This window comes from Trichomonas vaginalis, chromosome IV, assembly GCF_026262505.1.
Source record: "Trichomonas vaginalis G3 chromosome IV, whole genome shotgun sequence".
Classification (NCBI taxonomy): Eukaryota; Parabasalia; order Trichomonadida; family Trichomonadidae; genus Trichomonas; species Trichomonas vaginalis.
This window is the reverse complement of record NC_067206.1, coordinates 17085413-17111755: the sequence shown is the minus strand read 5'-3', so window position 1 is coordinate 17111755 and position 26343 is coordinate 17085413. Positions and strand designations below refer to the sequence as shown.

The following is a 26343-nucleotide window of genomic DNA, read 5'->3' as shown; positions in this document are numbered from 1 at the left end:
GCGTGACGAAATACTCTGGCAGTATTTTTCATTTCTTTTGTATCGAAAACATCCCAGCAAATAATGTATCTGCTTCTGTCATCAAGAAATGAAATTAAATATTGAAGGTTACCGTTATCGTCCTTCAGAAATTTCAAATCAGTATGCCACAATTGATTAACATATTGAGCAACGTATTCATGTGGATGTTCGTCGATTTTCTGATGCCTGTGAAATGTAAACAAATGTTGTTGATTGAAAATTTTGAAAGCATCGTTGAATGTAAATCTTTCGACTTTTTCGAAATATGATTCTTTGATCCTTTTGTATCCAATGTCATATTGTGCTTTAATTTCCAAAATTTTGTATACATCTTCCTCAAAAATTTTTTTCTTTGGTCTTCCTCTTTCTTTTATTGGATAGCCGAGTAGTACGAAAATTTTTTTCAAACGTTCTTTTCCTATTGAAAGTGTTTTGCCGTATCTTCGAGAGTTACATTTGGATTATTAATGTATTCTTGATATTTTTCTTCAATTACGTTGAGAACCTGATCGGCGGGAACGGTTGGGAGTTGAAAAGTTTTAAGATCTTCTGGGTTTTCGAGACGAACCAAGATGTCTTCCATTTTTTAATTTGTAAATTTTTCAATTTTTCAAAAGATAATTTAAAAATACTAGTTATTTGATAAAATTTGTTTATTTTAAATAAAACAATTTTTTTGAAAAAATTATATTAATGATTTGAAGGCAAAAGCCAAAAACTTAATAGATAAAATGCTCTTTCTATATAGATCAACTTCTATTATTAAATTTATAAAAATGGAGAGATTTTGCAAATTATTTTCTAATATATTATATTTATAATCATTTTATTTATCCCATTAATAATTGTGAACCCAGAACATCTTCCCTTCAAAGTGCCAAGCATCAACACACATTCTCACTCACAAATTTTTAAAACTCATTGCCAAAAATTTAAAAAACTCACAATTTTTTTTAAATTGATAACCCTCAAACCGTTTCCAATCAATAATTTGAGAGTCTATATGATAATGTAAAAGTTAAAACATTCAAGTATTTAAGTATTTCTTTAAAATATTAAGTTTTTTATTTTTCCAATAAAATTCTAATATCAAATATTTTTATTTAACGATTAATTTTATTTATATTTTTATAGTTTTTTTAAGAAAAAATATTGTTAGGGTTTTATGGATTTTCAATTAATATACAAGATAATTCATGAATGTATATATTTCCAAGTTTTTAAGGATGCAACACTTTACATTTGTAAACTGTCAAAAATGAAGTCACGCTATTTTTCATGCATTACAGCTTTGGAGACAACAGATGGAAAAGTTTACTTCACTGACCAACAGTTCATTATAGAACATCTCATTGACTTAGAGTCGAAATATTCTAAACTTTACAACAAACACAAAAAGTTGAAAGGAAAACAAAAACAAATGGCATATGATATTTATGAAGATGTTGACGACACAACTGTTCCTGCAAGTGAAGTAAAGTCAGAGGAACCGAAAAGTGACGAAAAACCGATAGAAGAAGAGAAACCAAAAACTGAAGATAAACCAAAACCAAAGTTTAGTTTCCAAACTAAACCAAGTCAACCTTCATTAGCTGGTATGGGTTGGCGTCAAAGACTTATGGCAGCAGGCGGTTATGTAAAGTAAAGAAAAAATATTTTTTTATTTTTATAAAAATGCCCCATATAGAATGGATAGAAAGTCTGCTAGAATAAAAGCAGAGTTACAAAGATATGGTTGGAGAGTTTCGAAGAATTTTAAATATAGGAAGGGAAGACCCATAAAAGTCTATGACAAATTGTCTGGTCTTCGCTACGAAATGGATTTGGAAACAGCACGTGCCAATTATCCAAACAGACTAGAGAGGTTAGAAGAAGAACGTCTTATGGACATGCCTTTCGATGTTAGTGAACCTCAAGTTGAAGGACACGACGGCTTTGCCAGATTCTACTGGAAACATGACGAACAATTGCATCCTTTGAGAAGGAAAAAAGGAAAAGGTGAAGACGCACATGCTCCCATGGAAAGAACAAGATATGCATATGAAAAGTATCGTGAAGTTAGAAGTCAAATTACATCTGGTCGAACCTTTACAGTAAACTTTGACGAAGGAAAGAACAAAGAAGGCTTCATGGGAGTACTTGCTGCAATTCAAGACGGAAATAAGAAAGGACACAATCTCAGATTGACCATAACAGATTTGGATGGTCACATTTACTATGCACATGGCAATGAACAAACAGCCGCAAAACTTCTTGACGCTTTCAAGACTACAAAGAGAGAACAAATGGTTGACTCCGACTCAGACATTTTGAATGCAATTGAAGGAATTGCAAGTGTCAAGTTCGAATGGTACCAACCTAACCCTCAAGCAGTCAGACAACATGCTGGATACTTCCCCTTCATAAATAAGTCTGACATTGACTTGACAAGGTATGGAATTTACAATTCAATTGAAACAATTGTCAATGAACCTTGCATTCTTACATGTCTCAGGAACTCTGGTCTTGTTACAGATGAGAAGATGAAGTATCTTGAGTCATGTGTGAAGACAAGGTACATTCTCAGAGGTCAATTGGCAAAAATTGCACCGTTGGCAAATGTCAATATCCGAGTCAACATACCTACAGCTAAAGGTTCTTCACATGACGACTATGTTGTTGACAAAGACTTACCATGGTTGAAGATTGTAATTGTCCACAACCACTTCATGTTGAACGAAAGTCTTACAAACCCATTCTTTGGTAAAAGTAAGTGCAACATTGTCAGAGCTGTCAACATTCTTTTCAAGAAAGGTTTGTTGGAACCAATTCCAGATGACAAGCTGACAGAAACTTTTGTACCAAAAGACGAAACAAACTTTTCATTGTTAGCAAGACCAAAAGTTGTTCCAGACAAAGTTCTAGTACAAAAGAAGTACACGGTTCCACAAGGGGTTGGTATGTTCGGATACCAACCTGAACCAGAAGAACTTCCAATGAGGTTGCAAGAACTTCAAGATGCTATAAACAAACTTCCATTGAGACATCCAATTGACGTCAAATTATATTGGAGAGCATCTGAGTTAGGTCAGAAGGTTTTATATGAAACAGGTTGCTTCGACGATGTTTATGAGATAACAGGAGAAGTTTCTCAGAAGATAAGAGACTCACTTGAATTTCCACAAACTGGACCAATTGGTTGCAACAAGTTCGACTCAGATGAAAAAGATATACTATGTCGACCTTAACGCTGCATACATGAGGTTTGTCCAATATATTCCGACTGGAATTAAACCACGAAGATGGTGAGTTCCCGGGAAGGAACTATACAGTTGGAAAAGTCATACAACAACTGTATGATATTAGGAAAGCTTCAAACCCCAAACTTGCAATGACACTCAAATTGCTTATGAATTCGACATGGGGATATTCCATTAAGAAACCTCAAGAGATGAAGAGTAAACATTATGAGAAGGTCGACAACTTTGTTGAAAGGTTTTCTCCTTTTGTTTTGAAGTACGAATTCACTCAAGGTCAAAGTGGCTTAGTAACCACATTAAAACCTATTGTCGAACATTGGTCTTACCCTCAGTTCGCAAAGGCAGTCCTTGACAACTACAATGAGTTCTTCTCCGAAGTCAAATCCAAAGTCAAGGTTTACTATGAGAACATTGACGCACTCATGACGAACGAAGAAGGCTATAACAAACTCATTGAAATGGGAATGGTCGGTGAAAAGATGGGTCAATTCAAATTGGACAAAATTTTCACCGAAGTTCATGTCCTCTCCAAGCGTAAGTACTGGGGTGTTAAAGAAGATGGTGAAATAGTTAAACATTGCATGAAATAAAAAATTTTTATTCGAATTTGAATTTAAATGTGGGAATTCTTGGGAACGGGAAAGGCTTATTTACTTGAGGAACAGGTAAAGGTGGTGGAGGTGGTGGCAACCAGTCCATTTTATATTCCTTCCTAGCTAATTTCCGTTTAATTTCATGGTCGCCCTCGGAGTCTTTGAATCGGACAGGTCGAGTTACACCATTCTTGGTCTCAAACTCATATATAACCTGTTTGTCTGTATTTTCGTCGACTATGGCACGAGACACGAACATTGACCAAACGGACAAAAAGTGTCATTTCGGATGGTCAAGCAGCCAATCGCATTCGAGCACTTCGAAGAAGCCTTACGTTCCAAGGGAGAGGTGTCTGGTGCAAGGCAGAGGTCATGAGACTCTACGAGCAGTACATCCTCAATGCCTGGGAGGACAAATCGTCCTTGAATTGGCAATTCTACCAACTCCTCTGGGACGACCTCCTACGCAACTGGGAAGATAACGAAAGAGCCCAATTCAAAGGTCGGGAGCTAATTTTCCAAATTACCATTAATAGTGCCTACTTATCCAACTAAACACTTAAATTTACTTGGGGTTTCCCCCTAAAATATTTTTTTACTCTTAGAACCACTCGAGGTTCTCCTTACGGTTGTTGAGCTTGTCACCGTCAATGTGTCTGACCTTCGTCTTCTTGCCTGGATTTGGAACCCATTGAATTGCGACAAGCTTGCCCATGGAGTGTTGTGCATGAAAAATAGCGTGACTTCACTTTTGACAAAAAGTGACACTATTTCTGATGGTTTTGTCATTTATTTGTCAGATTTATAAATGGATAATAATGCTGTAAATCAGATATTAATTAAAAATATTTAAGATTTATGTTCGAATTGAAAAGCAAAATGATATTTTTTTAATTGAAAAACGTTAATATCTGATATTTTGAAGTTTTTAATATTTGTTAGTATCTTAAATTATTGAATGCATACATTTTTTATGTTCTCAATTTTAAAAAATTGTGAAGAATTTAGTTTTTTGGAGATGGATGTTTAATATTTGTGAGTGAGAATGCAAGCAGGAGTTTGGTACTTTAAGGCTAGGTTGAGATAGATTTCCCATTATATTATCTGTGAATATTTTGCTTGAAAATTCAAGATATAAAAATATATTATCAAAAAATTTTATATTTTTAAATACAATAGGGTGGAAATATAGTACGATGAGATAGCAATGATATATTTTATAATGGGAGGTAATCTGAAGATAAGTAGCAAATTTTATGCGATTTTGATTGGGAGTTGGAGGGTGTGAGTACTATAGCATGTAATAGTATCTCACACCCTCCAATTCTTCCTATGGCGCCGAAAAATTTTTGGTGAAATGCGACGACATTTCACCAAAAAATTTTCGGCGCCATATAGAGAACTATAGTCTGCGAGGTACTGATTCTATCTATGTACCTCGCAGACCATAGTTCTCAGCCAAAATGTCAAAAATTTCGGAAATTCGAAATAATTTTTTTTGAGAAAAAATTAACCGTTTAACATAATATTTATAATATTGCTTATTCAATTAGACGGATTAAAAATTATATGTTTTCTTTTTATTTTTTCAATTCAATTATTAGCTGACTCGAATTTGTATAAGTTTTTTAAAATAGATATCAAAAATTAAATATAAAAAAGAAACAATTAAGAATATTAAAGTAAATTCTTTATTAAGAAACAATAAAATGAAAATATAAAACTTTGTATGATTTGAGTGGATATTGAGAGTAATTTGTGAGTGTGCTTCAGCTGCATATGTAAGATTGTTCGGATTTAATTAAAAATTGTAAATTTTTTGTCTTTATATCAAACTATTCGACAAAACTTTGTATGATTTGAGTGGATATTGAGAGTAATTTGTGAGTGTGCTTCGGCTGCATCCGCTAATTCCTTCTTCATTCTTAACATTCTTTGTTTTATTTAGAACTATATTATCTTATTTCTAAAAATAATACTGAATTTTTTAAAAAATCCAAATGTAATAAATGTAAGTGTTTATTCCTTAACTTCCTTTTTGTGATTTTTTGAATTTTCTTGTTTTTGAAATTATTTGTTAATCTCTAAGATTTTTTTCGAAGCCTGGTTCAGCGCAGAGATCTTTTGTCCATTTGGGGCCTCTTTCCCAGGCCTCAAATGGAGTCAATTTCTCCCCAAAGAGTTTGAATAATGCGGAGTGTTTCCATACCCTATTATACTGGGAAACAACATTGGGGATGAACTCAAAGACGTTCACTCCAGGGTTTGTCTTGAAAAGAGTCTCCCAACTCCTTTCAATTTTTCCATTTTCCTCTGGAGAGTACGGATGAGTTTTGAAATGTTTTATATTGAATTCTTGGCAAACCGCTTCAAAATCTTTTCCAATGAATTCTGTTCCATTATCTGTGAGAATTCCATGTGGAACTAATTTGACTAAATCAATTGCGTGACGAAATACTCTGGCAGTATTTTTCATTTCTTTTGTATCGAAAACATCCCAGCAAATAATGTATCTGCTTCTGTCATCAAGAAATGAAATTAAATATTGAAGGTTACCGTTATCGTCCTTCAGAAATTTCAAATCAGTATGCCACAATTGATTAACATATTGAGCAACGTATTCATGTGGATGTTCGTCGATTTTCTGATGCCTGTGAAATGTAAACAAATGTTGTTGATTGAAAATTTTGAAAGCATCGTTGAATGTAAATCTTTCGACTTTTTCGAAATATGATTCTTTGATCCTTTTGTATCCAATGTCATATTGTGCTTTAATTTCCAAAATTTTGTATACATCTTCCTCAAAAATTTTTTTCTTTGGTCTTCCTCTTTCTTTTATTGGATAGCCGAGTAGTACGAAAATTTTTTTCAAACGTTCTTTTCCTATTGAAAGTGTTTTTGCCGTATCTTCGAGAGTTACATTTGGATTATTAATGTATTCTTGATATTTTTCTTCAATTACGTTGAGAACCTGATCGGCGGGAACGGTTGGGAGTTGAAAAGTTTTAAGATCTTCTGGGTTTTCGAGACGAACCAAGATGTCTTCCATTTTTTAATTTGTAAATTTTTCAATTTTTCAAAAGATAATTTAAAAATACTAGTTATTTGATAAAATTTGTTTATTTTAAATAAAACAATTTTTTTGAAAAAATTATATTAATGATTTGAAGGCAAAAGCCAAAAACTTAATAGATAAAACTCTTTCTATATAGATCAACTTCTATTATTAAATTTATAAAAATGGAGAGATTTTGCAAATTATTTTCTAATATATTATATTTATAATCATTTTATTTATCCCATTAATAATTGTGAACCCAGAACATCTTCCCTTCAAAGTGCCAAGCATCAACACACATTCTCACTCACAAATTTTTAAAACTCATTGCCAAAAATTTAAAAAACTCACAATTTTTTTTAAATTGATAACCCTCAAACCGTTTCCAATCAATAATTTGAGAGTCTATATGATAATGTAAAAGTTAAAACATTCAAGTATTTAAGTATTTCTTTAAAATATTAAGTTTTTTATTTTTCCAATAAAATTCTAATATCAAATATTTTTATTTAACGATTAATTTTATTTATATTTTTATAGTTTTTTTAAGAAAAAATATTGTTAGGGTTTTATGGATTTTCAATTAATATACAAGATAATTCATGAATGTATATATTTCCAAGTTTTTAAGGATGCAACACTTTACATTTGTAAACTGTCAAAAATGAAGTCACGCTATTTTTCATGCATTACAGCTTTGGAGACAACAGATGGAAAAGTTTACTTCACTGACCAACAGTTCATTATAGAACATCTCATTGACTTAGAGTCGAAATATTCTAAACTTTACAACAAACACAAAAAGTTGAAAGGAAAACAAAAACAAATGGCATATGATATTTATGAAGATGTTGACGACACAACTGTTCCTGCAAGTGAAGTAAAGTCAGAGGAACCGAAAAGTGACGAAAAACCGATAGAAGAAGAGAAACCAAAAACTGAAGATAAACCAAAACCAAAGTTTAGTTTCCAAACTAAACCAAGTCAACCTTCATTAGCTGGTATGGGTTGGCGTCAAAGACTTATGGCAGCAGGCGGTTATGTAAAGTAAAGAAAAAATATTTTTTTTTTTTATAAAAATGCCCCATATAGAATGGATAGAAAGTCTGCTAGAATAAAAGCAGAGTTACAAAGATATGGTTGGAGAGTTTCGAAGAATTTTAAATATAGGAAGGGAAGACCCATAAAAGTCTATGACAAATTGTCTGGTCTTCGCTACGAAATGGATTTGGAAACAGCACGTGCCAATTATCCAAACAGACTAGAGAGGTTAGAAGAAGAACGTCTTATGGACATGCCTTTCGATGTTAGTGAACCTCAAGTTGAAGGACACGACGGCTTTGCCAGATTCTACTGGAAACATGACGAACAATTGCATCCTTTGAGAAGGAAAAAAGGAAAAGGTGAAGACGCACATGCTCCCATGGAAAGAACAAGATATGCATATGAAAAGTATCGTGAAGTTAGAAGTCAAATTACATCTGGTCGAACCTTTACAGTAAACTTTGACGAAGGAAAGAACAAAGAAGGCTTCATGGGAGTACTTGCTGCAATTCAAGACGGAAATAAGAAAGGACACAATCTCAGATTGACCATAACAGATTTGGATGGTCACATTTACTATGCACATGGCAATGAACAAACAGCCGCAAAACTTCTTGACGCTTTCAAGACTACAAAGAGAGAACAAATGGTTGACTCCGACTCAGACATTTTGAATGCAATTGAAGGAATTGCAAGTGTCAAGTTCGAATGGTACCAACCTAACCCTCAAGCAGTCAGACAACATGCTGGATACTTCCCCTTCATAAATAAGTCTGACATTGACTTGACAAGGTATGGAATTTACAATTCAATTGAAACAATTGTCAATGAACCTTGCATTCTTACATGTCTCAGGAACTCTGGTCTTGTTACAGATGAGAAGATGAAGTATCTTGAGTCATGTGTGAAGACAAGGTACATTCTCAGAGGTCAATTGGCAAAAATTGCACCGTTGGCAAATGTCAATATCCGAGTCAACATACCTACAGCTAAAGGTTCTTCACATGACGACTATGTTGTTGACAAAGACTTACCATGGTTGAAGATTGTAATTGTCCACAACCACTTCATGTTGAACGAAAGTCTTACAAACCCATTCTTTGGTAAAAGTAAGTGCAACATTGTCAGAGCTGTCAACATTCTTTTCAAGAAAGGTTTGTTGGAACCAATTCCAGATGACAAGCTGACAGAAACTTTTGTACCAAAAGACGAAACAAACTTTTCATTGTTAGCAAGACCAAAAGTTGTTCCAGACAAAGTTCTAGTACAAAAGAAGTACACGGTTCCACAAGGGGTTGGTATGTTCGGATACCAACCTGAACCAGAAGAACTTCCAATGAGGTTGCAAGAACTTCAAGATGCTATAAACAAACTTCCATTGAGACATCCAATTGACGTCAAATTATATTGGAGAGCATCTGAGTTAGGTCAGAAGGTTTTATATGAAACAGGTTGCTTCGACGATGTTTATGAGATAACAGGAGAAGTTTCTCAGAAGATAAGAGACTCACTTGAATTTCCACAAACTGGACCAATTGGTTGCAACAAGTTCGACTCAGATGAAAAGATATACTATGTCGACCTTAACGCTGCATACATGAGGTTTGTCCAATATATTCCGACTGGAATTCCAAACGAAGATGGTGAGTTCCCGGGAAGGAACTATACAGTTGGAAAAGTCATACAACAACTGTATGATATTAGGAAAGCTTCAAACCCCAAACTTGCAATGACACTCAAATTGCTTATGAATTCGACATGGGGATATTCCATTAAGAAACCTCAAGAGATGAAGAGTAAACATTATGAGAAGGTCGACAACTTTGTTGAAAGGTTTTCTCCTTTTGTTTTGAAGTACGAATTCACTCAAGGTCAAAGTGGCTTAGTAACCACATTAAAACCTATTGTCGAACATTGGTCTTACCCTCAGTTCGCAAAGGCAGTCCTTGACAACTACAATGAGTTCTTCTCCGAAGTCAAATCCAAAGTCAAGGTTTACTATGAGAACATTGACGCACTCATGACGAACGAAGAAGGCTATAACAAACTCATTGAAATGGGAATGGTCGGTGAAAAGATGGGTCAATTCAAATTGGACAAAATTTTCACCGAAGTTCATGTCCTCTCCAAGCGTAAGTACTGGGGTGTTAAAGAAGATGGTGAAATAGTTAAACATTGCATGAAATAAAAAATTTTTATTCGAATTTGAATTTAAATGTGGGAATTCTTGGGAACGGGAAAGGCTTATTTACTTGAGGAACAGGTAAAGGTGGTGGAGGTGGTGGCAACCAGTCCATTTTATATTCCTTCCTAGCTAATTTCCGTTTAATTTCATGGTCGCCCTCGGAGTCTTTGAATCGGACAGGTCGAGTTACACCATTCTTGGTCTCAAACTCATATATAACCTGTTTGTCTGTATTTTCGTCGACTATGGCACGAGACACGAACATTGACCAAACGGACAAAAAGTGTCATTTCGGATGGTCAAGCAGCCAATCGCATTCGAGCACTTCGAAGAAGCCTTACGTTCCAAGGGAGAGGGTGTCTGGTGCAAGGCAGAGGTCATGAGACTCTACGAGCAGTACATCCTCAATGCCTGGGAGGACAAATCGTCCTTGAATTGGCAATTCTACCAACTCCTCTGGGACGACCTCCTACGCAACTGGGAAGATAACGAAAGAGCCCAATTCAAAGGTCGGGAGCTAATTTTCCAAATTACCATTAATAGTGCCTACTTATCCAACTAAACACTTAAATTTACTTGGGGTTTCCCCCTAAATATTTTTTTACTCTTAGAACCACTCGAGGTTCTCCTTACGGTTGTTGAGCTTGTCACCGTCAATGTGTCTGACCTTCGTCTTCTTGCCTGGATTTGGAACCCATTGAATTGCGACAAGCTTGCCCATGGAGTGTTGTGCATGAAAAATAGCGTGACTTCACTTTTGACAAAAAGTGACACTATTTCTGATGGTTTTGTCATTTATTTGTCAGATTTATAAATGGATAATAATGCTGTAAATCAGATATTAATTAAAAATATTTAAGATTTATGTTCGAATTGAAAAGCAAAATGATATTTTTTTAATTGAAAAACGTTAATATCTGATATTTTGAAGTTTTTAATATTTGTTAGTATCTTAAATTATTGAATGCATACATTTTTTATGTTCTCAATTTTAAAAAATTGTGAAGAATTTAGTTTTTTGGAGATGGATGTTTAATATTTGTGAGTGAGAATGCAAGCAGGAGTTTGGTACTTTAAGGCTAGGTTGAGATAGATTTCCCATTATATTATCTGTGAATATTTTGCTTGAAAATTCAAGATATAAAAATATATTATCAAAAAATTTTATATTTTTAAATACAATAGGGTGGAAATATAGTACGATGAGATAGCAATGATATATTTTATAATGGGAGGTAATCTGAAGATAAGTAGCAAATTTTATGCGATTTTGATTGGGAGTTGGAGGGTGTGAGTACTATAGCATGTAATAGTATCTCACACCCTCCAATTCTTCCTATGGCGCCGAAAAATTTTTGGTGAAATGCGACGACATTTCACCAAAAAATTTTCGGCGCCATATAGAGAACTATAGTCTGCGAGGTACTGATTCTATCTATGTACCTCGCAGACCATAGTTCTCAGCCAAAATGTCAAAAATTTCGGAAATTCGAAATAATTTTTTTTGAGAAAAAATTAACCGTTTAACATAATATTTATAATATTGCTTATTCAATTAGACGGATTAAAAATTATATGTTTTCTTTTTATTTTTTCAATTCAATTATTAGCTGACTCGAATTTGTATAAGTTTTTTAAAATAGATATCAAAAATTAAATATAAAAAAGAAAACAATTAAGAATATTAAAGTAAATTCTTTATTAAGAAACAATAAAATGAAAATATAAAACTTTGTATGATTTGAGTGGATATTGAGAGTAATTTGTGAGTGTGCTTCAGCTGCATATGTAAGATTGTTCGGATTTAATTAAAAATTGTAAATTTTTTGTCTTTATATCAAACTATTCGACAAAACTTTGTATGATTTGAGTGGATATTGAGAGTAATTTGTGAGTGTGCTTCGGCTGCATCCGCTAATTCCTTCTTCATTCTTAACATTCTTTGTTTTATTTAGAACTATATTATCTTATTTCTAAAAATAATACTGAATTTTTTAAAAAATCCAAATGTAATAAATGTAAGTGTTTATTCCTTAACTTCCTTTTTGTGATTTTTTGAATTTTCTTGTTTTTGAAATTATTTGTTAATCTCTAAGATTTTTTTCGAAGCCTGGTTCAGCGCAGAGATCTTTTGTCCATTTGGGGCCTCTTTCCCAGGCCTCAAATGGAGTCAATTTCTCCCCAAAGAGTTTGAATAATGCGGAGTGTTTCCATACCCTATTATACTGGGAAACAACATTGGGGATGAACTCAAAGACGTTCACTCCAGGGTTTGTCTTGAAAAGAGTCTCCCAACTCCTTTCAATTTTTCCATTTTCCTCTGGAGAGTACGGATGAGTTTTGAAATGTTTTATATTGAATTCTTGGCAAACCGCTTCAAAATCTTTTCCAATGAATTCTGTTCCATTATCTGTGAGAATTCCATGTGGAACTAATTTGACTAAATCAATTGCGTGACGAAATACTCTGGCAGTATTTTTCATTTCTTTTGTATCGAAAACATCCCAGCAAATAATGTATCTGCTTCTGTCATCAAGAAATGAAATTAAATATTGAAGGTTACCGTTATCGTCCTTCAGAAATTTCAAATCAGTATGCCACAATTGATTAACATATTGAGCAACGTATTCATGTGGATGTTCGTCGATTTTCTGATGCCTGTGAAATGTAAACAAATGTTGTTGATTGAAAATTTTGAAAGCATCGTTGAATGTAAATCTTTCGACTTTTTCGAAATATGATTCTTTGATCCTTTTGTATCCAATGTCATATTGTGCTTTAATTTCCAAAATTTTGTATACATCTTCCTCAAAAATTTTTTTCTTTGGTCTTCCTCTTTCTTTTATTGGATAGCCGAGTAGTACGAAAATTTTTTTCAAACGTTCTTTTCCTATTGAAAGTGTTTTTGCCGTATCTTCGAGAGTTACATTTGGATTATTAATGTATTCTTGATATTTTTCTTCAATTACGTTGAGAACCTGATCGGCGGGAACGGTTGGGAGTTGAAAAGTTTTAAGATCTTCTGGGTTTTCGAGACGAACCAAGATGTCTTCCATTTTTTAATTTGTAAATTTTTCAATTTTTCAAAAGATAATTTAAAAATACTAGTTATTTGATAAAATTTGTTTATTTTAAATAAAACAATTTTTTTGAAAAAATTATATTAATGATTTGAAGGCAAAAGCCAAAAACTTAATAGATAAAATGCTCTTTCTATATAGATCAACTTCTATTATTAAATTTATAAAAATGGAGAGATTTTGCAAATTATTTTCTAATATATTATATTTATAATCATTTTATTTATCCCATTAATAATTGTGAACCCAGAACATCTTCCCTTCAAAGTGCCAAGCATCAACACACATTCTCACTCACAAATTTTTAAAACTCATTGCCAAAAATTTAAAAAACTCACAATTTTTTTTAAATTGATAACCCTCAAACCGTTTCCAATCAATAATTTGAGAGTCTATATGATAATGTAAAAGTTAAAACATTCAAGTATTTAAGTATTTCTTTAAAATATTAAGTTTTTTATTTTTCCAATAAAATTCTAATATCAAATATTTTTATTTAACGATTAATTTTATTTATATTTTTATAGTTTTTTTAAGAAAAAATATTGTTAGGGTTTTATGGATTTTCAATTAATATACAAGATAATTCATGAATGTATATATTTCCAAGTTTTTAAGGATGCAACACTTTACATTTGTAAACTGTCAAAAATGAAGTCACGCTATTTTTCATGCATTACAGCTTTGGAGACAACAGATGGAAAAGTTTACTTCACTGACCAACAGTTCATTATAGAACATCTCATTGACTTAGAGTCGAAATATTCTAAACTTTACAACAAACACAAAAAGTTGAAAGGAAAACAAAAACAAATGGCATATGATATTTATGAAGATGTTGACGACACAACTGTTCCTGCAAGTGAAGTAAAGTCAGAGGAACCGAAAAGTGACGAAAAACCGATAGAAGAAGAGAAACCAAAAACTGAAGATAAACCAAAACCAAAGTTTAGTTTCCAAACTAAACCAAGTCAACCTTCATTAGCTGGTATGGGTTGGCGTCAAAGACTTATGGCAGCAGGCGGTTATGTAAAGTAAAAAAAAATATTTTTTTATTTTTATAAAAATGCCCCATATAGAATGGATAGAAAGTCTGCTAGAATAAAAGCAGAGTTACAAAGATATGGTTGGAGAGTTTCGAAGAATTTTAAATATAGGAAGGGAAGACCCATAAAAGTCTATGACAAATTGTCTGGTCTTCGCTACGAAATGGATTTGGAAACAGCACGTGCCAATTATCCAAACAGACTAGAGAGGTTAGAAGAAGAACGTCTTATGGACATGCCTTTCGATGTTAGTGAACCTCAAGTTGAAGGACACGACGGCTTTGCCAGATTCTACTGGAAACATGACGAACAATTGCATCCTTTGAGAAGGAAAAAAGGAAAAGGTGAAGACGCACATGCTCCCATGGAAAGAACAAGATATGCATATGAAAAGTATCGTGAAGTTAGAAGTCAAATTACATCTGGTCGAACCTTTACAGTAAACTTTGACGAAGGAAAGAACAAAGAAGGCTTCATGGGAGTACTTGCTGCAATTCAAGACGGAAATAAGAAAGGACACAATCTCAGATTGACCATAACAGATTTGGATGGTCACATTTACTATGCACATGGCAATGAACAAACAGCCGCAAAACTTCTTGACGCTTTCAAGACTACAAAGAGAGAACAAATGGTTGACTCCGACTCAGACATTTTGAATGCAATTGAAGGAATTGCAAGTGTCAAGTTCGAATGGTACCAACCTAACCCTCAAGCAGTCAGACAACATGCTGGATACTTCCCCTTCATAAATAAGTCTGACATTGACTTGACAAGGTATGGAATTTACAATTCAATTGAAACAATTGTCAATGAACCTTGCATTCTTACATGTCTCAGGAACTCTGGTCTTGTTACAGATGAGAAGATGAAGTATCTTGAGTCATGTGTGAAGACAAGGTACATTCTCAGAGGTCAATTGGCAAAAATTGCACCGTTGGCAAATGTCAATATCCGAGTCAACATACCTACAGCTAAAGGTTCTTCACTGACGACTATGTTGTTGACAAAGACTTACCATGGTTGAAGATTGTAATTGTCCACAACCACTTCATGTTGAACGAAAGTCTTACAAACCCATTCTTTTGGTAAAAGTAAGTGCAACATTGTCAAGAGCTGTCAAATTCTTTTCAAGAAAGGTTTGTTGGAACCAATTCCAGATGACAAGCTGACAGAAAACTTTTGTACCAAAAGACGAAACAAACTTTTCATTGTTAGCAAGACCAAAAGTTGTTCCAGACAAAGTTCTAGTACAAAGAAGTACACGGTTCCAAAGGGTGTTTAATGTTTCGAGATACCAACCTGAACCAGAAGAACTTCCAATGAGGTTGCAAGAACTTCAAGATGCTATAAACAAACTTCCATTGAGACATCCAATTGACGTCAAATTATATTGGAGAGCATCTGAGTTAGGTCAGAAGGTTTTATATGAAACAGGTTGCTTCGACGATGTTTATGAGATAACAGGAGAAGTTTCTCAGAAGATAAGAGACTCACTTGAATTTCCACAAACTGGACCAATTGGTTGCAACAAGTTCGACTCAGATGAAAAATATATACTATGTCGACCTTAACGCTGCATACATGAGGTTTGTCCAATATATTCCGACTGGAATTCCAAACGAAGATGGTGAGTTCCCGGGAAGGAACTATACAGTTGGAAAAGTCATACAACAACTGTATGATATTAGGAAAGCTTCAAACCCCAAACTTGCAATGACACTCAAATTGCTTATGAATTCGACATGGGGATATTCCATTAAGAAACCTCAAGAGATGAAGAGTAAACATTATGAGAAGGTCGACAACTTTGTTGAAAGGTTTTCTCCTTTTTTTTGAAAGTACGAATTCACTCAAGGTCAAAGTGGCTTAGTAACCACATTAAAACCTATTGTCGAACATTGGTCTTACCCTCAGTTCGCAAAGGCAGTCCTTGACAACTACAATGAGTTCTTCTCCGAAGTCAAATCCAAAGTCAAGGTTTACTATGAGAACATTGACGCACTCATGACGAACGAAGAAGGCTATAACAAACTCATTGAAATGGGAATGGTCGGTGAAAAGATGGGTCAATTCAAATTGGACAAAATTTTCACCGAAGTTCATGTCCTCTCCAAGCGTAAGTACTGGGGTGTTAAAGAAGATGGTGAAATAGTTAAACATTGCATGAAATAAAAAATTTTTATTCGAATTTGAATTTAAATGTGGGAATTCTTGGGAACGGGAAAGGCTTATTTACTTGAGGAACAGGTAAAGGTGGTGGAGGTGGTGGCAACCAGTCCATTTTTATATTCCTTCCTAGCTAATTTCCGTTTAATTTCATGGTCGCCCTCGGAGTCTTTGAATCGGACAGGTCGAGTTACACCATTCTTGGTCTCAAACTCATATATAACCTGTTTGTCTGTATTTTCGTCGACTATGGCACGAGACACGAACATTGACCAAACGGACAAAAAGTGTCATTTCGGATGGTCAAGCAGCCAATCGCATTCGAGCACTTCGAAGAAGCCTTACGTTCCAAGGGAGAGGGTGTCTGGTGCAAGGCAGAGGTCATGAGACTCTACGAGCAGTACATCCTCAATGCCTGGGAGGACAAATCGTCCTTGAATTGGCAATTCTACCAACTCCTCTGGGACGACCTCCTACGCAACTGGGAAGATAACGAAAGAGCCCAATTCAAAGGTCGGGAGCTAATTTTCCAAATTACCATTAATAGTGCCTACTTATCCAACTAAACACTTAAATTTACTTGGGGTTTCCCCCTAAAATATTTTTTTACTCTTAGAACCACTCGAGGTTCTCCTTACGGTTGTTGAGCTTGTCACCGTCAATGTGTCTGACCTTCGTCTTCTTGCCTGGATTTGGAACCCATTGAATTGCGACAAGCTTGCCCATGGAGTGTTGTGCATGAAAAATAGCGTGACTTCACTTTTGACAGAAAGTGACACTATTTCTGATGTTTTTGTCATTTATTTGTCAGATTTATAAATGGATAATAATGCTGTAAATCAGATATTAATTAAAAATATTTAAGATTTATGTTCGAATTGAAAAGCAAAATGATATTTTTTTTAATTGAAAAACGTTAATATCTGATATTTTGAAGTTTTTAATATTTGTTAGTATCTTAAATTATTGAATGCATACATTTTTTATGTTCTCCATTTTTAAAAAAAATGTGAAGAATTTAGTTTTTTGGAGATGGATGTTTAATATTTGTGAGTGAGAATGCAAGCAGGAGTTTGGTACTTTAAGGCTAGGTTGAGATAGATTTCCCATTATATTATCTGTGAATATTTTGCTTGAAAATTCAAGATATAAAAATATATTATCAAAAAATTTTATATTTTTAAATACAATAGGGTGGAAATATAGTACGATGATATAGCAATGATATATTTTTATAATGGGAGGTAATCTGAAGATAAGTAGCAAATTTTATGCGATTTTGATTGGGAGTTGGAGGGTGTGAGTACTATAGCATGTAATAGTATCTCACACCCTCCAATTCTTCCTATGGCGCCGAAAAAATTTTTGGTGAAATGCGACGAACATTTCACCAAAAAATTTTCGGCGCCATATAGAGAACTATAGTCTGCGAGGTACTGATTCTATCTATGTACCTCGCAGACCATAGTTCTCAGCCAAAAATGTCAAAAATTTCGGAAATTCGAAATAATTTTTTTTGAGAAAAAATTAACCGTTTAACATAATAATATTATATATTGCTTATTCAATTAGACGGATTAAAAATTATATGTTTTCTTTTTATTTTTTCAATTCAATTATTAGCTGACTCGAATTTGTATAAGTTTTTAAAAATAGATATCAAAAATTAAATATAAAAAGAAAACAATTAAGAAATTAAAGTAAATTCTTTATTAAGAAACAATAAAAAATGAAAATATAAAACTTTGTATGATTTGAGTGGATATGAGAGTAATTTGTGAGTGTGCTTCAGCTGCATATGTAAGATTGTTCGGATTTAATTAAAAATTGTAAATTTTTTGTCTTTATATCAAACTATTCGACAAAACTTTGTATGATTTGAGTGGATATTGAGAGTAATTTGTGAGTGTGCTTCAGCTGCATATGTAGATTGTTCGGATTTAAATTAAAAATTGTAAAATTTTTTGTCTTTATATCAAACTATTCGACAAAACTTTGTATGATTTGAGTGGATATTGAGAGTAATTTGTGAGTGTGCTTCAGCTGCATATGTAAGATTGTTCGGATTTAATTAAAAATTGTAAATTTTTTGTCTTTATATCAAACTATTCGACAAAACTTTGTATGATTTGAGTGGATATTGAGAGTAATTTGTGAGCGTGCTTCGGCTGCATCCGCTAATTCCTTCTTCATTCTTTTTCAGAACACAGCATTCGATTTCAGGGTCGAGATAGTCAATGACACATTGTTTCCCTGTTATTTGTGAGATAACATTTTCAAGGTCCTCCTTTGTTAGAATTATTTGGTTCTTGCTTATAAGATTTGTCAAAAGCTTCTTATCGTCTTTGAGTAAGATAGTTTGGTATAACTGAAGAAGGTAATGGTCTACGTTATCTGAAGGATTTGTTTGAACATTTGTGTAAGGATTGTCGTTGGCTTCTCTTGAAAGAATTTGGTCCAGTGGTGGATACTCTAACTTAACATCTGATGTAGCGTTAGCGTTTGAAGCTGAGTTTAAATTCACCGACTTAAGTTCTGGTTCTTTTTCTTTCAAACACTCTGAACTATAGTTCTTTATGACAATATTGTTTGTCGTTCGTGAGTCAACATTTGATGTTGGTTCAATTGGAACATTAACGGCACCAGCTAAGATGGATTTGCTTCTCATTTCATTAGAATAAAACCTTTTATATTATGAAATGAACAATATACTCGACAAGGGTTTGAATGCAAAGCTAACGAATGAAAATATTGTTGAATTCACTGAGACAGGAGCTGTGTATAAAGATGTAGAACTACTGAACAAAAGAGCTAAGGGAAGAAGCAGGAACATGAACAAAGGGTGGAAGCCTATAAAAATTTATGTCAATGATGGCTCAGGAGGTTCAAACATAAAGTATGCAGAAAGTTATAGAGTTTATGCTCTCAAAGGTGAAAAGCCTTCATTTAAGAACAGCTATTCTAACGCATATCCTCAAAAGCTAACGGATGGGGAAGTGGATGATATGAATGACAGCAAAAATATTAACAGAAATGGCGACAGAGATGCATGGAATTTGTTTACCATCAGTCAATTGAAGGTTAAACTTTAAAACAATGTTGGTCGTTCCCATGGAATATTTTTTGACTTTAATGGTATTAGTCATGATATGAATCTCAAGGTATGAACGAGGAAGATGAGAGACTTATATGCTTCCAAATTTCTTCAAAAGGTAATGTTATACCTGACTGTTTCCAAATGAGTTCAATATCATAGCGTGAGAAACCTTGAAAGATAACGAAGTCAGTTATGAGACGTTTTATGTTTAAAGCTAAAAACCTCCATGTTTGCATAAGTATTGCTACAGTTAAATGGTAATGTCTGACTTTAGTAATGATGTTAGCTAATGGTGAGTCAGGCTTTGAAACTAAACCTTTACCAGCGAAGTCGTCGCAAACTAATAAAGTGTTTGATGGATATTTTTTGAAGGGGTATTTTGAAAGTTTTGACAGAATGTAGTTTGTAAGTCGTTTCATATCGTAAACTCCTGAGTATTGACGTAAGTGGTGTTTGTCAATAATTCTTTCCATCTCCTCAGAAGTCTTTTGCATTCCTGACTGTATAAATTCAACGATGGCATAATATTTTCTCTTACGTCGAATGTAACGTTGAAGAAATTCAATGAGTTCACTGTCTGGAACTTTAACGACAGAGGCTTGAACTTTTGACATAAATGTTTTCGCTGTTGAATCCATAGAGTCTGAAGTTGCTGATATAATGATTTGGTCATAATATGAATCTTGACCTAAACGCTCTGTTATGAGTATATGACGAATGAGGTTAAATGTCTTACCTGAACCCATCTTTCCACAATAGAAATAAACACCATTTGAACAGAACTCATAGTCCTTACTGAAAGGAAGAATAAGAGAAGAGTTAAGTTTGTCTGTAGTTTCATTCATGTCTTCATCTACGTCATGTATTAAATGCTTCATTTTATCTCCATTAAAAATGCAAGTCAGAAATATTCAGAACATAACACCGAGTCTAACTGACAAGAGTATAAAGATATACTATGAACATGTTATGATGAAACCAACCAAAATTCAAGAAAGTCAGTATACTTATGAATATCCAAGACACTGGGTAGAGTATGTAGGAGGTGAGAAAGCTATTGAAATAAGACAGGTTCGAAGTATTCCAGCAGGAAGAACAATATTATTGAAGAACTTTAATGTTTTGAGGTATAATGATGAAACAAAGAAGCAAGATAGTTTCCCTGTTGCTGTGTATGTGAACTTAGATACAGGAGATGACATGAAAGTTTTTAATACAAAGCTTCAAACGGTAGTGAGAGAACAACTGACTGCGGAAGGACATCCATTACCTTCAGAAGTTACCATAGCATATAATTTTGAAAAAAACTCAATAGATTTTAAAGTCGTCTCTGCAAAGAAGTCAGGTTTTACATTTAATGAAGCAGATGTATATTCGAATGAAAACTTCAAAGCTATTGCGTGGTTAGATAATGACGATTGCTTTAAGAAAATATTTAAATACAGTGACTCAACGATGTCAATAGATGACCTTCGTGGAATGTTACCATCGACGTTTACAGTTGAAGGTTCAGCAGGATTGCTTACAAGTTTTTCAATTGGTGGCATTTGGTCTCGTGAGAACATTGTTATAAAATCCAGTATAAGTGAATTTGCTGAAGAATCTATATTATGTCTTTCAAACTACATGTATTCGCCGCCGAAGCATTATAGTATAACAAACTTTGTCAGTAAGTTTAACATAAGACTTGTCGAACCTTCTTCAATGAAAGATGTTGTGCTACCTAAAGATGGAAAGGATGGACTCATTATTGAAATGATTTTAATTGCATATTAAATGAGCTTGTTCTTGAAGGTCATTCATGATGAAATAACTGTTGTAGAAGATGTTAGCAATTGTTCAGACATTTTGAAGCGTATAGATGATATAAGAAAGAAGTTTATGAATGAGAACGTTTATGTTTCATTGACTTTCTCCAGTAATGAGAACTTTTATGAGATAATGTTGAAGAGAGATGATTTTAATATGGTGTAAATGGTAGCTTGGGCAGCTTTAGGCGCAATGGGAACAAAAGCATTAGCATTTGGAGCAAAAGCACTTGGAGCTTATGACGCAGTAAATAAAATGAGTGGAGGAAGGTTTCGAAGACATTAGAGCAAATAAAGGGAAGATTGGAGGCTGGGTTGCAAAGAAGTTAAGATTAAATAAAATAGGGCTCATAAATAAAGCATCCAATTTGGTTGCGACTGAGTCAGAAAATGCTTTAGGAAAGGACGATGAGTTTGCAAAACACGCAAAAGACTTTAATGACCAGATGAAAGGTGAAACAATGCATTTAAATAGATTCGATGGAACTAAAGAAAATGTTTCTTCTCCACCAGTAGTTCTTCCGTATGGTCCCTATGGAATGTATGGAAACCCTTACGAAAGACCATTTGACCCATTGACTGGTGGAAGTAACTGGTATCATTACGGCCGAAGAAGAAAGACAGTCAAGTTGGAGACAGACGTGAAGAAAGCAACTAAAAAGAAACCAAGGAAGAGAGTTATAAAGCAATGAATTCAACAGGGTGAAAAACAGGTGAAAAAAGAGGTGAAATCTCACCTCTTCACCTAAATTTATTTTTGTGCTATGTTTTCATACGTGTGAGGGTGGTGATATTATTAATTTTTAAGTTTATTTTTTTATTTTATTTTTTTATTTTATTTTTTATTTTATTTTTATATAAATGACGAAAACTATTGAGATAACAAACTACAACGGTCATGAGTTCAAGAATTTGTTCTTCGTTCCTCGTGAAAATACATTCTATCAGATACGAGGGAGAAAGGGTAAAGTTAGTTTGAGCGTTTATGACTACAAGCATAATGGAAAGTTTATACAAGCATATGATACAAACGGTAAGCGTGTTTCATTAGCTTTGTCAAAACTTACAGGTATAAACTATGACAGTGATTTTGACCTATATGAAGAAGAAAGTGAGTCAGAAGATTATGAGCTGTTATATGAAGCACAGCAATGGGAGGAGTTGCAATACTTTTGTAAGTGAGAACGTTTATTTTTTACATTAGTGAGGTGAAGTGGTTGGCGGCTTTGTAAATATTTAAGGTTAAGTTAGTGTTGTCGTTTGTATTGTAAAATATACGTTAACGGTTTTGTAAAGTGTCAAATTCACATATAATGGGTAAGGAGGCGCGCAGTGCCTCCGTACACTTGATAGGTGTATTAATTAAAATCTCAGTTTATTCTTCAAGGTTTAGGTGAATTAGAAGTTAAAAGTGGACCTAAACCAAAGACAATTACAATCCAAGATGCATAGATTGTAATCAATATATAACATATACCTGCAGTCAAACTAAGCAGTGGGAAAGGGTTCGACTGTAAGGATATGATATATCTTACTATAAAGTTAGAGATATTTTTAAAGAAAATCATTATTCAGAACCAAAACATCCACGTGTTGGTCCAGAAACTACAATACATTACTTAGCGCTATCACCTAACCTTATCTGGCACGCATATGTGCATTATTTTCGCCATTTGTCATCTCAGCCAATTTATGGCGTAATAGACGACTTTAGTCCCAAAATTGTCGCCATTGAGCTTATCCCGAACATGCAAGCAGCAACTATAGCGACTGTTGCAGCTCAGGCTTTTGCGCAATTCGGTCCCCCTTACTGTTTCTGGACCGATAATGGTTCAGAAAACAGGGGGACTTTATAAGACATGAAAGTAACTATTTATCTTACCATTTTTTTGAAATTAGAAAAATAAAGTCTAAATATTTGTTGTTTATTAGTATTTTCTGGTTTTTAAAAAAGTTTGGAGATTCCTTAATTGATGAAATGATAAGGTAATATGAATTGACTAAATATGGAAATGATACAGTGAATAAGAAGATAGATAGAAAAATCAAATATGAAATAACTAAGATAAAGACGAGAGCGTTTAGTATAGAGTATTTAAGAATAGAAACAAGTGGTTTTAAGTAAAATTTAGATTAGTGAAGAAGAAATATGGTAAGAAATTAAGAAAATAAAAACTTTTTTAGTGTATTTTAAATAGAATAACTATATGAAATATAGTTAAATGTTGAAATGAATAAAAATATTCTTTTTCGTTTTATTTTTTTATTTTTTTTTGTATTCGATCATTTTTTTAAATAAAATTTCAAGGAGTTCGAGCTTTAAAACATAACCTAGAAGTTTCTTTTTACGAGGACTTTATTTGCCTCTTTAAGTTTTTTTCTTGCTCTTTTTTGTATTCGATCTTTTCACTCATTCTACACCATCCCATTAATTAAAAAAGTCACACAATAATTTCAATAGGATCTCTCAAATTTATAATTTATCTAAAATGGAAAATTAAGATGTAAATATAATTACAAGCTTATATAACATATATTTTTTGAGATTATTATTTGGGTGACATTGAATATTTGTGTGAGCTTTATCAAATATATTAAAAATATACCTCAAAATTTGATTTTAACAAAAAATATATCTCGGCTTTTTCTAGTGATTGAATAAAAAGTGACAGAAAATTTTTAATGGCGAGAGGCATGCTTTAATTTAGGGTTAATCTTTAATAATATACCTGATTCATTTAAGTCCCTAGCTCCACATTTGAATCCCATTATTCTTCATCGCTTAAATATTGGCTTTTCCTCAAATTTTCAAATCAAATTCAATTTTTCAAAATGACGTAGAAAGTATCCTTCCTGCGTTCGCCAAACACATTCTTACATCCAGTGCTCTCTTTATACTCTTCAGAGAACTGAAAATTGCTCATGGTCATACGAAATTTCGATTCAAAATTATTCTCATATCAAAACCTCCTGTTGTTATTTTATTTTGTATTGTCTATGAATAAACATATCTTTTATTATATTTTTAAAAAACTTCTTTGCAACTCACTGAAAAAGTTGAGGTATATTTTTGTTAAAATCAAATTTTGAATTGATGGGAATTATAATTTATTTGTTAATAATATGGAATATTTTAATCATTAAAATGATATTTAATTGAATGCAAAGATTTTGAGATTCATTGAAAATTGAAAAACAAATTCAATATTTAATAGGGATATTTAAATTGCTATAAACATAGTATGAACCCTCGTGTAAAGTGATGTAAACCTCTCAATTTATATCGTTCACTTTTCGTGACTTTTGAGAAAATCGTAACAAATTCATTTAATACAATATGCAAATCAGATATATTAAATATGAAGAAATAAAAAATTGAGAGAACTTTTCTATGTTATTTTAATTTTTTTCTTTGAATATTATATATTTAAAACAATATATATATAATTAGAAAGTTGAATTATGCAAATAATAAAATTGAAACGTCAATTGAATTTTTTTGAATCCAAAAATGGGAATATCAATTCAGCGAATGTATTGTACCCTTGGAGGTACTTTACTAGATAAAGCACTTCCAAGGCAATAATACCTCCGCTGAAAAGTAAAATATTACTTGAAATAATTTCGAATATGTTTGATTTTTTTTCTTTCAGCGATTTGAATTGCAGGCTTTGAGGCACAAAGTTGTAATAAGTGCCTCAAAACCTGCAATTCACTCGCTGACAATAAAAAACTTCTCCGAATAGTTTGCAATTCAGAGAAAGGTTTCGACTTTCAACGGAGTCATTGGAGCCTTGGAAATACTTTGCTAGATAAAGCACACCAAAGGCAACAATACCTTCGTTGAAACTTGGCTCATTATGGTGAAAAAAAATTTAAGAGTTCATAGTCAATTTTATTTTTATATCTATAGTTAATAAGTATATAAAATTATCAATTATTTTTAATTTTTATTTTTCTAAATTATAGAATTTTGAATATTTTGAAAATTGTTATTAAATTGAAAACAAATAGCTTAAGATTTTATTGAATGTTATAAAGAGAATCATTTATTATTTTTTACGCTTAGATATTATGAAAAGTTCCTTGAAAAGTTGATAATTTTGAGACGATAGAAATTGAGAGGTTTACATCACTTTACCCGAGGGTTCAAACTTCGTTTATAGCAAAATCATCATATTATATAGTGCTATTTAAACATATATTAAGAACTATTCAATCTAATTTTGAAAATGAGCCAATCAATGAAATACAAGCAATGTACCAAAAATGCGCTTCTGTTAATCCAGCCTTTGGATGTAGAAATGAACCAGCAGAATCTGCTGCGTTGAAAGAACTTTAGTTCTTCAGGTAATGTTGCTATTTTTGGTAAAACAAATAATGGCGGTATTGCATGAGCTATCATTGAACATCCGCAGAGAGCAGTGATATGTGGAAAGTCAGGCAAGCCTTGCTCAACAGAGGTAATACAACTTTTTTCTTTTTGAATTTGTTAATAAATGTTTCATCTATACTGAAAACGAGTTGTTTTGGTGTATTAACTACTTCTTCATAAGTTAACAAATTCTTATTAATAGATACTATTTCTTCATAAGTTTTTTTTTCAATTTCTTATTAATAATAAATGTTTCATCTATTAAGTATAGTTAGTATACAAGTCATGGGTACGGAGGCACTGCGCACCTACTTACTCATTATATGTGAATTTGACACTTTACGAAACCGCTAACGTATATTTTACAACACAAACGACAACACTAACTTAACCTTAAATATTTACAAAGCCGCTAACCACTTCACTAACGAACTCACTAATGTAAAAAATAAACGTTCTCACTATCGTTCTCACTAACGACTTCACTAATGTTCTCATAAATTTTCCTCAATATCTTCATCATCAGTGTTAACCCTATTGTAGTCATACTTGAAGCCATAAACTTTCTCTAACTTCTTAACGTACAATTTACATAACTTACCTTCGTCATCGTATGGTTTAATGATAT

General features: G+C 33.0%; 15 protein-coding genes and 1 pseudogene across 16 annotated transcripts, besides 15 other annotated features; 12 read left to right on the top strand and 4 right to left on the bottom strand.

Moving 5' to 3' along the window:
* Nucleotides 1–603: part of a mobile genetic element that runs on past the window's edge.
* Nucleotides 604–660: 57 nt separating this feature from the next.
* Nucleotides 661–712: a mobile genetic element.
* Nucleotides 661–712: a terminal%2Cinverted (terminal inverted repeat of LTR286 transposon ID:TVAGG3_0110840).
* A 1126-nt stretch (nucleotides 713–1838) lies between these two features.
* On the top strand, nucleotides 1839–2763 carry TVAGG3_0110830 (uncharacterized protein; the record flags this gene model as incomplete). The annotated part of the gene is made up of 1 exon (XM_051223155.1): nucleotides 1839–2763. A coding segment is annotated over one exon (925 nt), but the record flags the coding sequence as incomplete, so codon positions are not given.
* Nucleotides 2764–3391: 628 nt separating this feature from the next.
* Nucleotides 3392–3850, top strand: TVAGG3_0110820 (DNA/RNA polymerases family; the record flags this gene model as incomplete). The annotated part of the gene is made up of 1 exon (XM_051223154.1): nucleotides 3392–3850. The coding sequence occupies one exon, from the start codon at nucleotides 3392–3394 to the stop codon at nucleotides 3848–3850; it is 459 nt and encodes a 152-aa protein (XP_051108140.1).
* Nucleotides 3851–3872: 22 nt separating this feature from the next.
* On the bottom strand, nucleotides 3873–4112 carry TVAGG3_0110810 (uncharacterized protein; the record flags this gene model as incomplete). Its single annotated transcript, XM_051223153.1, has 1 exon — nucleotides 3873–4112. A coding segment is annotated over one exon (240 nt), but the record flags the coding sequence as incomplete, so codon positions are not given.
* Nucleotides 4113–4142: 30 nt separating this feature from the next.
* On the top strand, nucleotides 4143–4408 carry TVAGG3_0110800 (annotated as a pseudogene). The gene has a single exon. A coding segment is annotated over exon 1 (266 nt).
* Nucleotides 4409–5810: 1402 nt separating this feature from the next.
* Nucleotides 5811–5863: a mobile genetic element.
* Nucleotides 5811–5863: a terminal%2Cinverted (terminal inverted repeat of LTR286 transposon ID:TVAGG3_0110790).
* Nucleotides 5864–5933: 70 nt separating this feature from the next.
* Nucleotides 5934–6901: a mobile genetic element.
* Nucleotides 6902–6958: 57 nt separating this feature from the next.
* Nucleotides 6959–7010: a mobile genetic element.
* Nucleotides 6959–7010: a terminal%2Cinverted (terminal inverted repeat of LTR286 transposon ID:TVAGG3_0110770).
* Nucleotides 7011–7737: 727 nt separating this feature from the next.
* On the top strand, nucleotides 7738–7962 carry TVAGG3_0110760 (phage tail repeat-like family; the record flags this gene model as incomplete). The annotated part of the gene is made up of 1 exon (XM_051223152.1): nucleotides 7738–7962. The coding sequence occupies one exon, from the start codon at nucleotides 7738–7740 to the stop codon at nucleotides 7960–7962; it is 225 nt and encodes a 74-aa protein (XP_051108138.1).
* Nucleotides 7963–8199: 237 nt separating this feature from the next.
* On the top strand, nucleotides 8200–9633 carry TVAGG3_0110750 (uncharacterized protein; the record flags this gene model as incomplete). The annotated part of the gene is made up of 1 exon (XM_051223151.1): nucleotides 8200–9633. A coding segment is annotated over one exon (1434 nt), but the record flags the coding sequence as incomplete, so codon positions are not given.
* Nucleotides 9634–9684: 51 nt separating this feature from the next.
* Nucleotides 9685–10143, top strand: TVAGG3_0110740 (DNA/RNA polymerases family; the record flags this gene model as incomplete). The annotated part of the gene is made up of 1 exon (XM_051223150.1): nucleotides 9685–10143. One exon carries the CDS (start codon nucleotides 9685–9687, stop codon nucleotides 10141–10143), a length of 459 nt encoding a protein of 152 aa, XP_051108136.1.
* A 15-nt stretch (nucleotides 10144–10158) lies between these two features.
* TVAGG3_0110730 (uncharacterized protein) lies at nucleotides 10159–10405 on the bottom strand (the record flags this gene model as incomplete). The annotated part of the gene is made up of 1 exon (XM_051223149.1): nucleotides 10159–10405. A coding segment is annotated over one exon (247 nt), but the record flags the coding sequence as incomplete, so codon positions are not given.
* A 30-nt stretch (nucleotides 10406–10435) lies between these two features.
* On the top strand, nucleotides 10436–10702 carry TVAGG3_0110720 (uncharacterized protein; the record flags this gene model as incomplete). Its single annotated transcript, XM_051223148.1, has 1 exon — nucleotides 10436–10702. One exon carries the CDS (start codon nucleotides 10436–10438, stop codon nucleotides 10700–10702), a length of 267 nt encoding a protein of 88 aa, XP_051108134.1.
* Nucleotides 10703–12104: 1402 nt separating this feature from the next.
* Nucleotides 12105–12157: a mobile genetic element.
* Nucleotides 12105–12157: a terminal%2Cinverted (terminal inverted repeat of LTR286 transposon ID:TVAGG3_0110710).
* A 70-nt stretch (nucleotides 12158–12227) lies between these two features.
* Nucleotides 12228–13195: a mobile genetic element.
* Nucleotides 13196–13252: 57 nt separating this feature from the next.
* Nucleotides 13253–13304: a mobile genetic element.
* Nucleotides 13253–13304: a terminal%2Cinverted (terminal inverted repeat of LTR286 transposon ID:TVAGG3_0110690).
* Nucleotides 13305–13871: 567 nt separating this feature from the next.
* On the top strand, nucleotides 13872–14208 carry TVAGG3_0110680 (uncharacterized protein; the record flags this gene model as incomplete). Its single annotated transcript, XM_051223147.1, has 1 exon — nucleotides 13872–14208. A coding segment is annotated over one exon (337 nt), but the record flags the coding sequence as incomplete, so codon positions are not given.
* A 92-nt stretch (nucleotides 14209–14300) lies between these two features.
* TVAGG3_0110670 (uncharacterized protein) lies at nucleotides 14301–15246 on the top strand (the record flags this gene model as incomplete). The annotated part of the gene is made up of 1 exon (XM_051223146.1): nucleotides 14301–15246. A coding segment is annotated over one exon (946 nt), but the record flags the coding sequence as incomplete, so codon positions are not given.
* A 1180-nt stretch (nucleotides 15247–16426) lies between these two features.
* TVAGG3_0110660 (uncharacterized protein) lies at nucleotides 16427–17001 on the top strand (the record flags this gene model as incomplete). The annotated part of the gene is made up of 1 exon (XM_051223145.1): nucleotides 16735–17001. One exon carries the CDS (start codon nucleotides 16735–16737, stop codon nucleotides 16999–17001), a length of 267 nt encoding a protein of 88 aa, XP_051108131.1.
* A 1529-nt stretch (nucleotides 17002–18530) lies between these two features.
* TVAGG3_0110650 (uncharacterized protein) lies at nucleotides 18531–19103 on the bottom strand (the record flags this gene model as incomplete). Its single annotated transcript, XM_051223144.1, has 1 exon — nucleotides 18531–19103. The coding sequence occupies one exon, from the start codon at nucleotides 19101–19103 to the stop codon at nucleotides 18531–18533; it is 573 nt and encodes a 190-aa protein (XP_051108130.1).
* An 822-nt stretch (nucleotides 19104–19925) lies between these two features.
* Nucleotides 19926–20377, bottom strand: TVAGG3_0110640 (uncharacterized protein; the record flags this gene model as incomplete). The annotated part of the gene is made up of 1 exon (XM_051223143.1): nucleotides 19926–20377. A coding segment is annotated over one exon (452 nt), but the record flags the coding sequence as incomplete, so codon positions are not given.
* A 49-nt stretch (nucleotides 20378–20426) lies between these two features.
* On the top strand, nucleotides 20427–21308 carry TVAGG3_0110630 (uncharacterized protein; the record flags this gene model as incomplete). Its single annotated transcript, XM_051223142.1, has 1 exon — nucleotides 20427–21308. One exon carries the CDS (start codon nucleotides 20427–20429, stop codon nucleotides 21306–21308), a length of 882 nt encoding a protein of 293 aa, XP_051108128.1.
* Nucleotides 21309–22201: 893 nt separating this feature from the next.
* Nucleotides 22202–22522, top strand: TVAGG3_0110620 (uncharacterized protein; the record flags this gene model as incomplete). The annotated part of the gene is made up of 1 exon (XM_001297470.1): nucleotides 22202–22522. One exon carries the CDS (start codon nucleotides 22202–22204, stop codon nucleotides 22520–22522), a length of 321 nt encoding a protein of 106 aa, XP_001297471.1.
* A 3462-nt stretch (nucleotides 22523–25984) lies between these two features.
* Nucleotides 25985–26343: part of a mobile genetic element that runs on past the window's edge.
* Nucleotides 25985–26343: part of a terminal%2Cinverted (terminal inverted repeat of Maverick-1C transposon ID:TVAGG3_0110450) that runs on past the window's edge.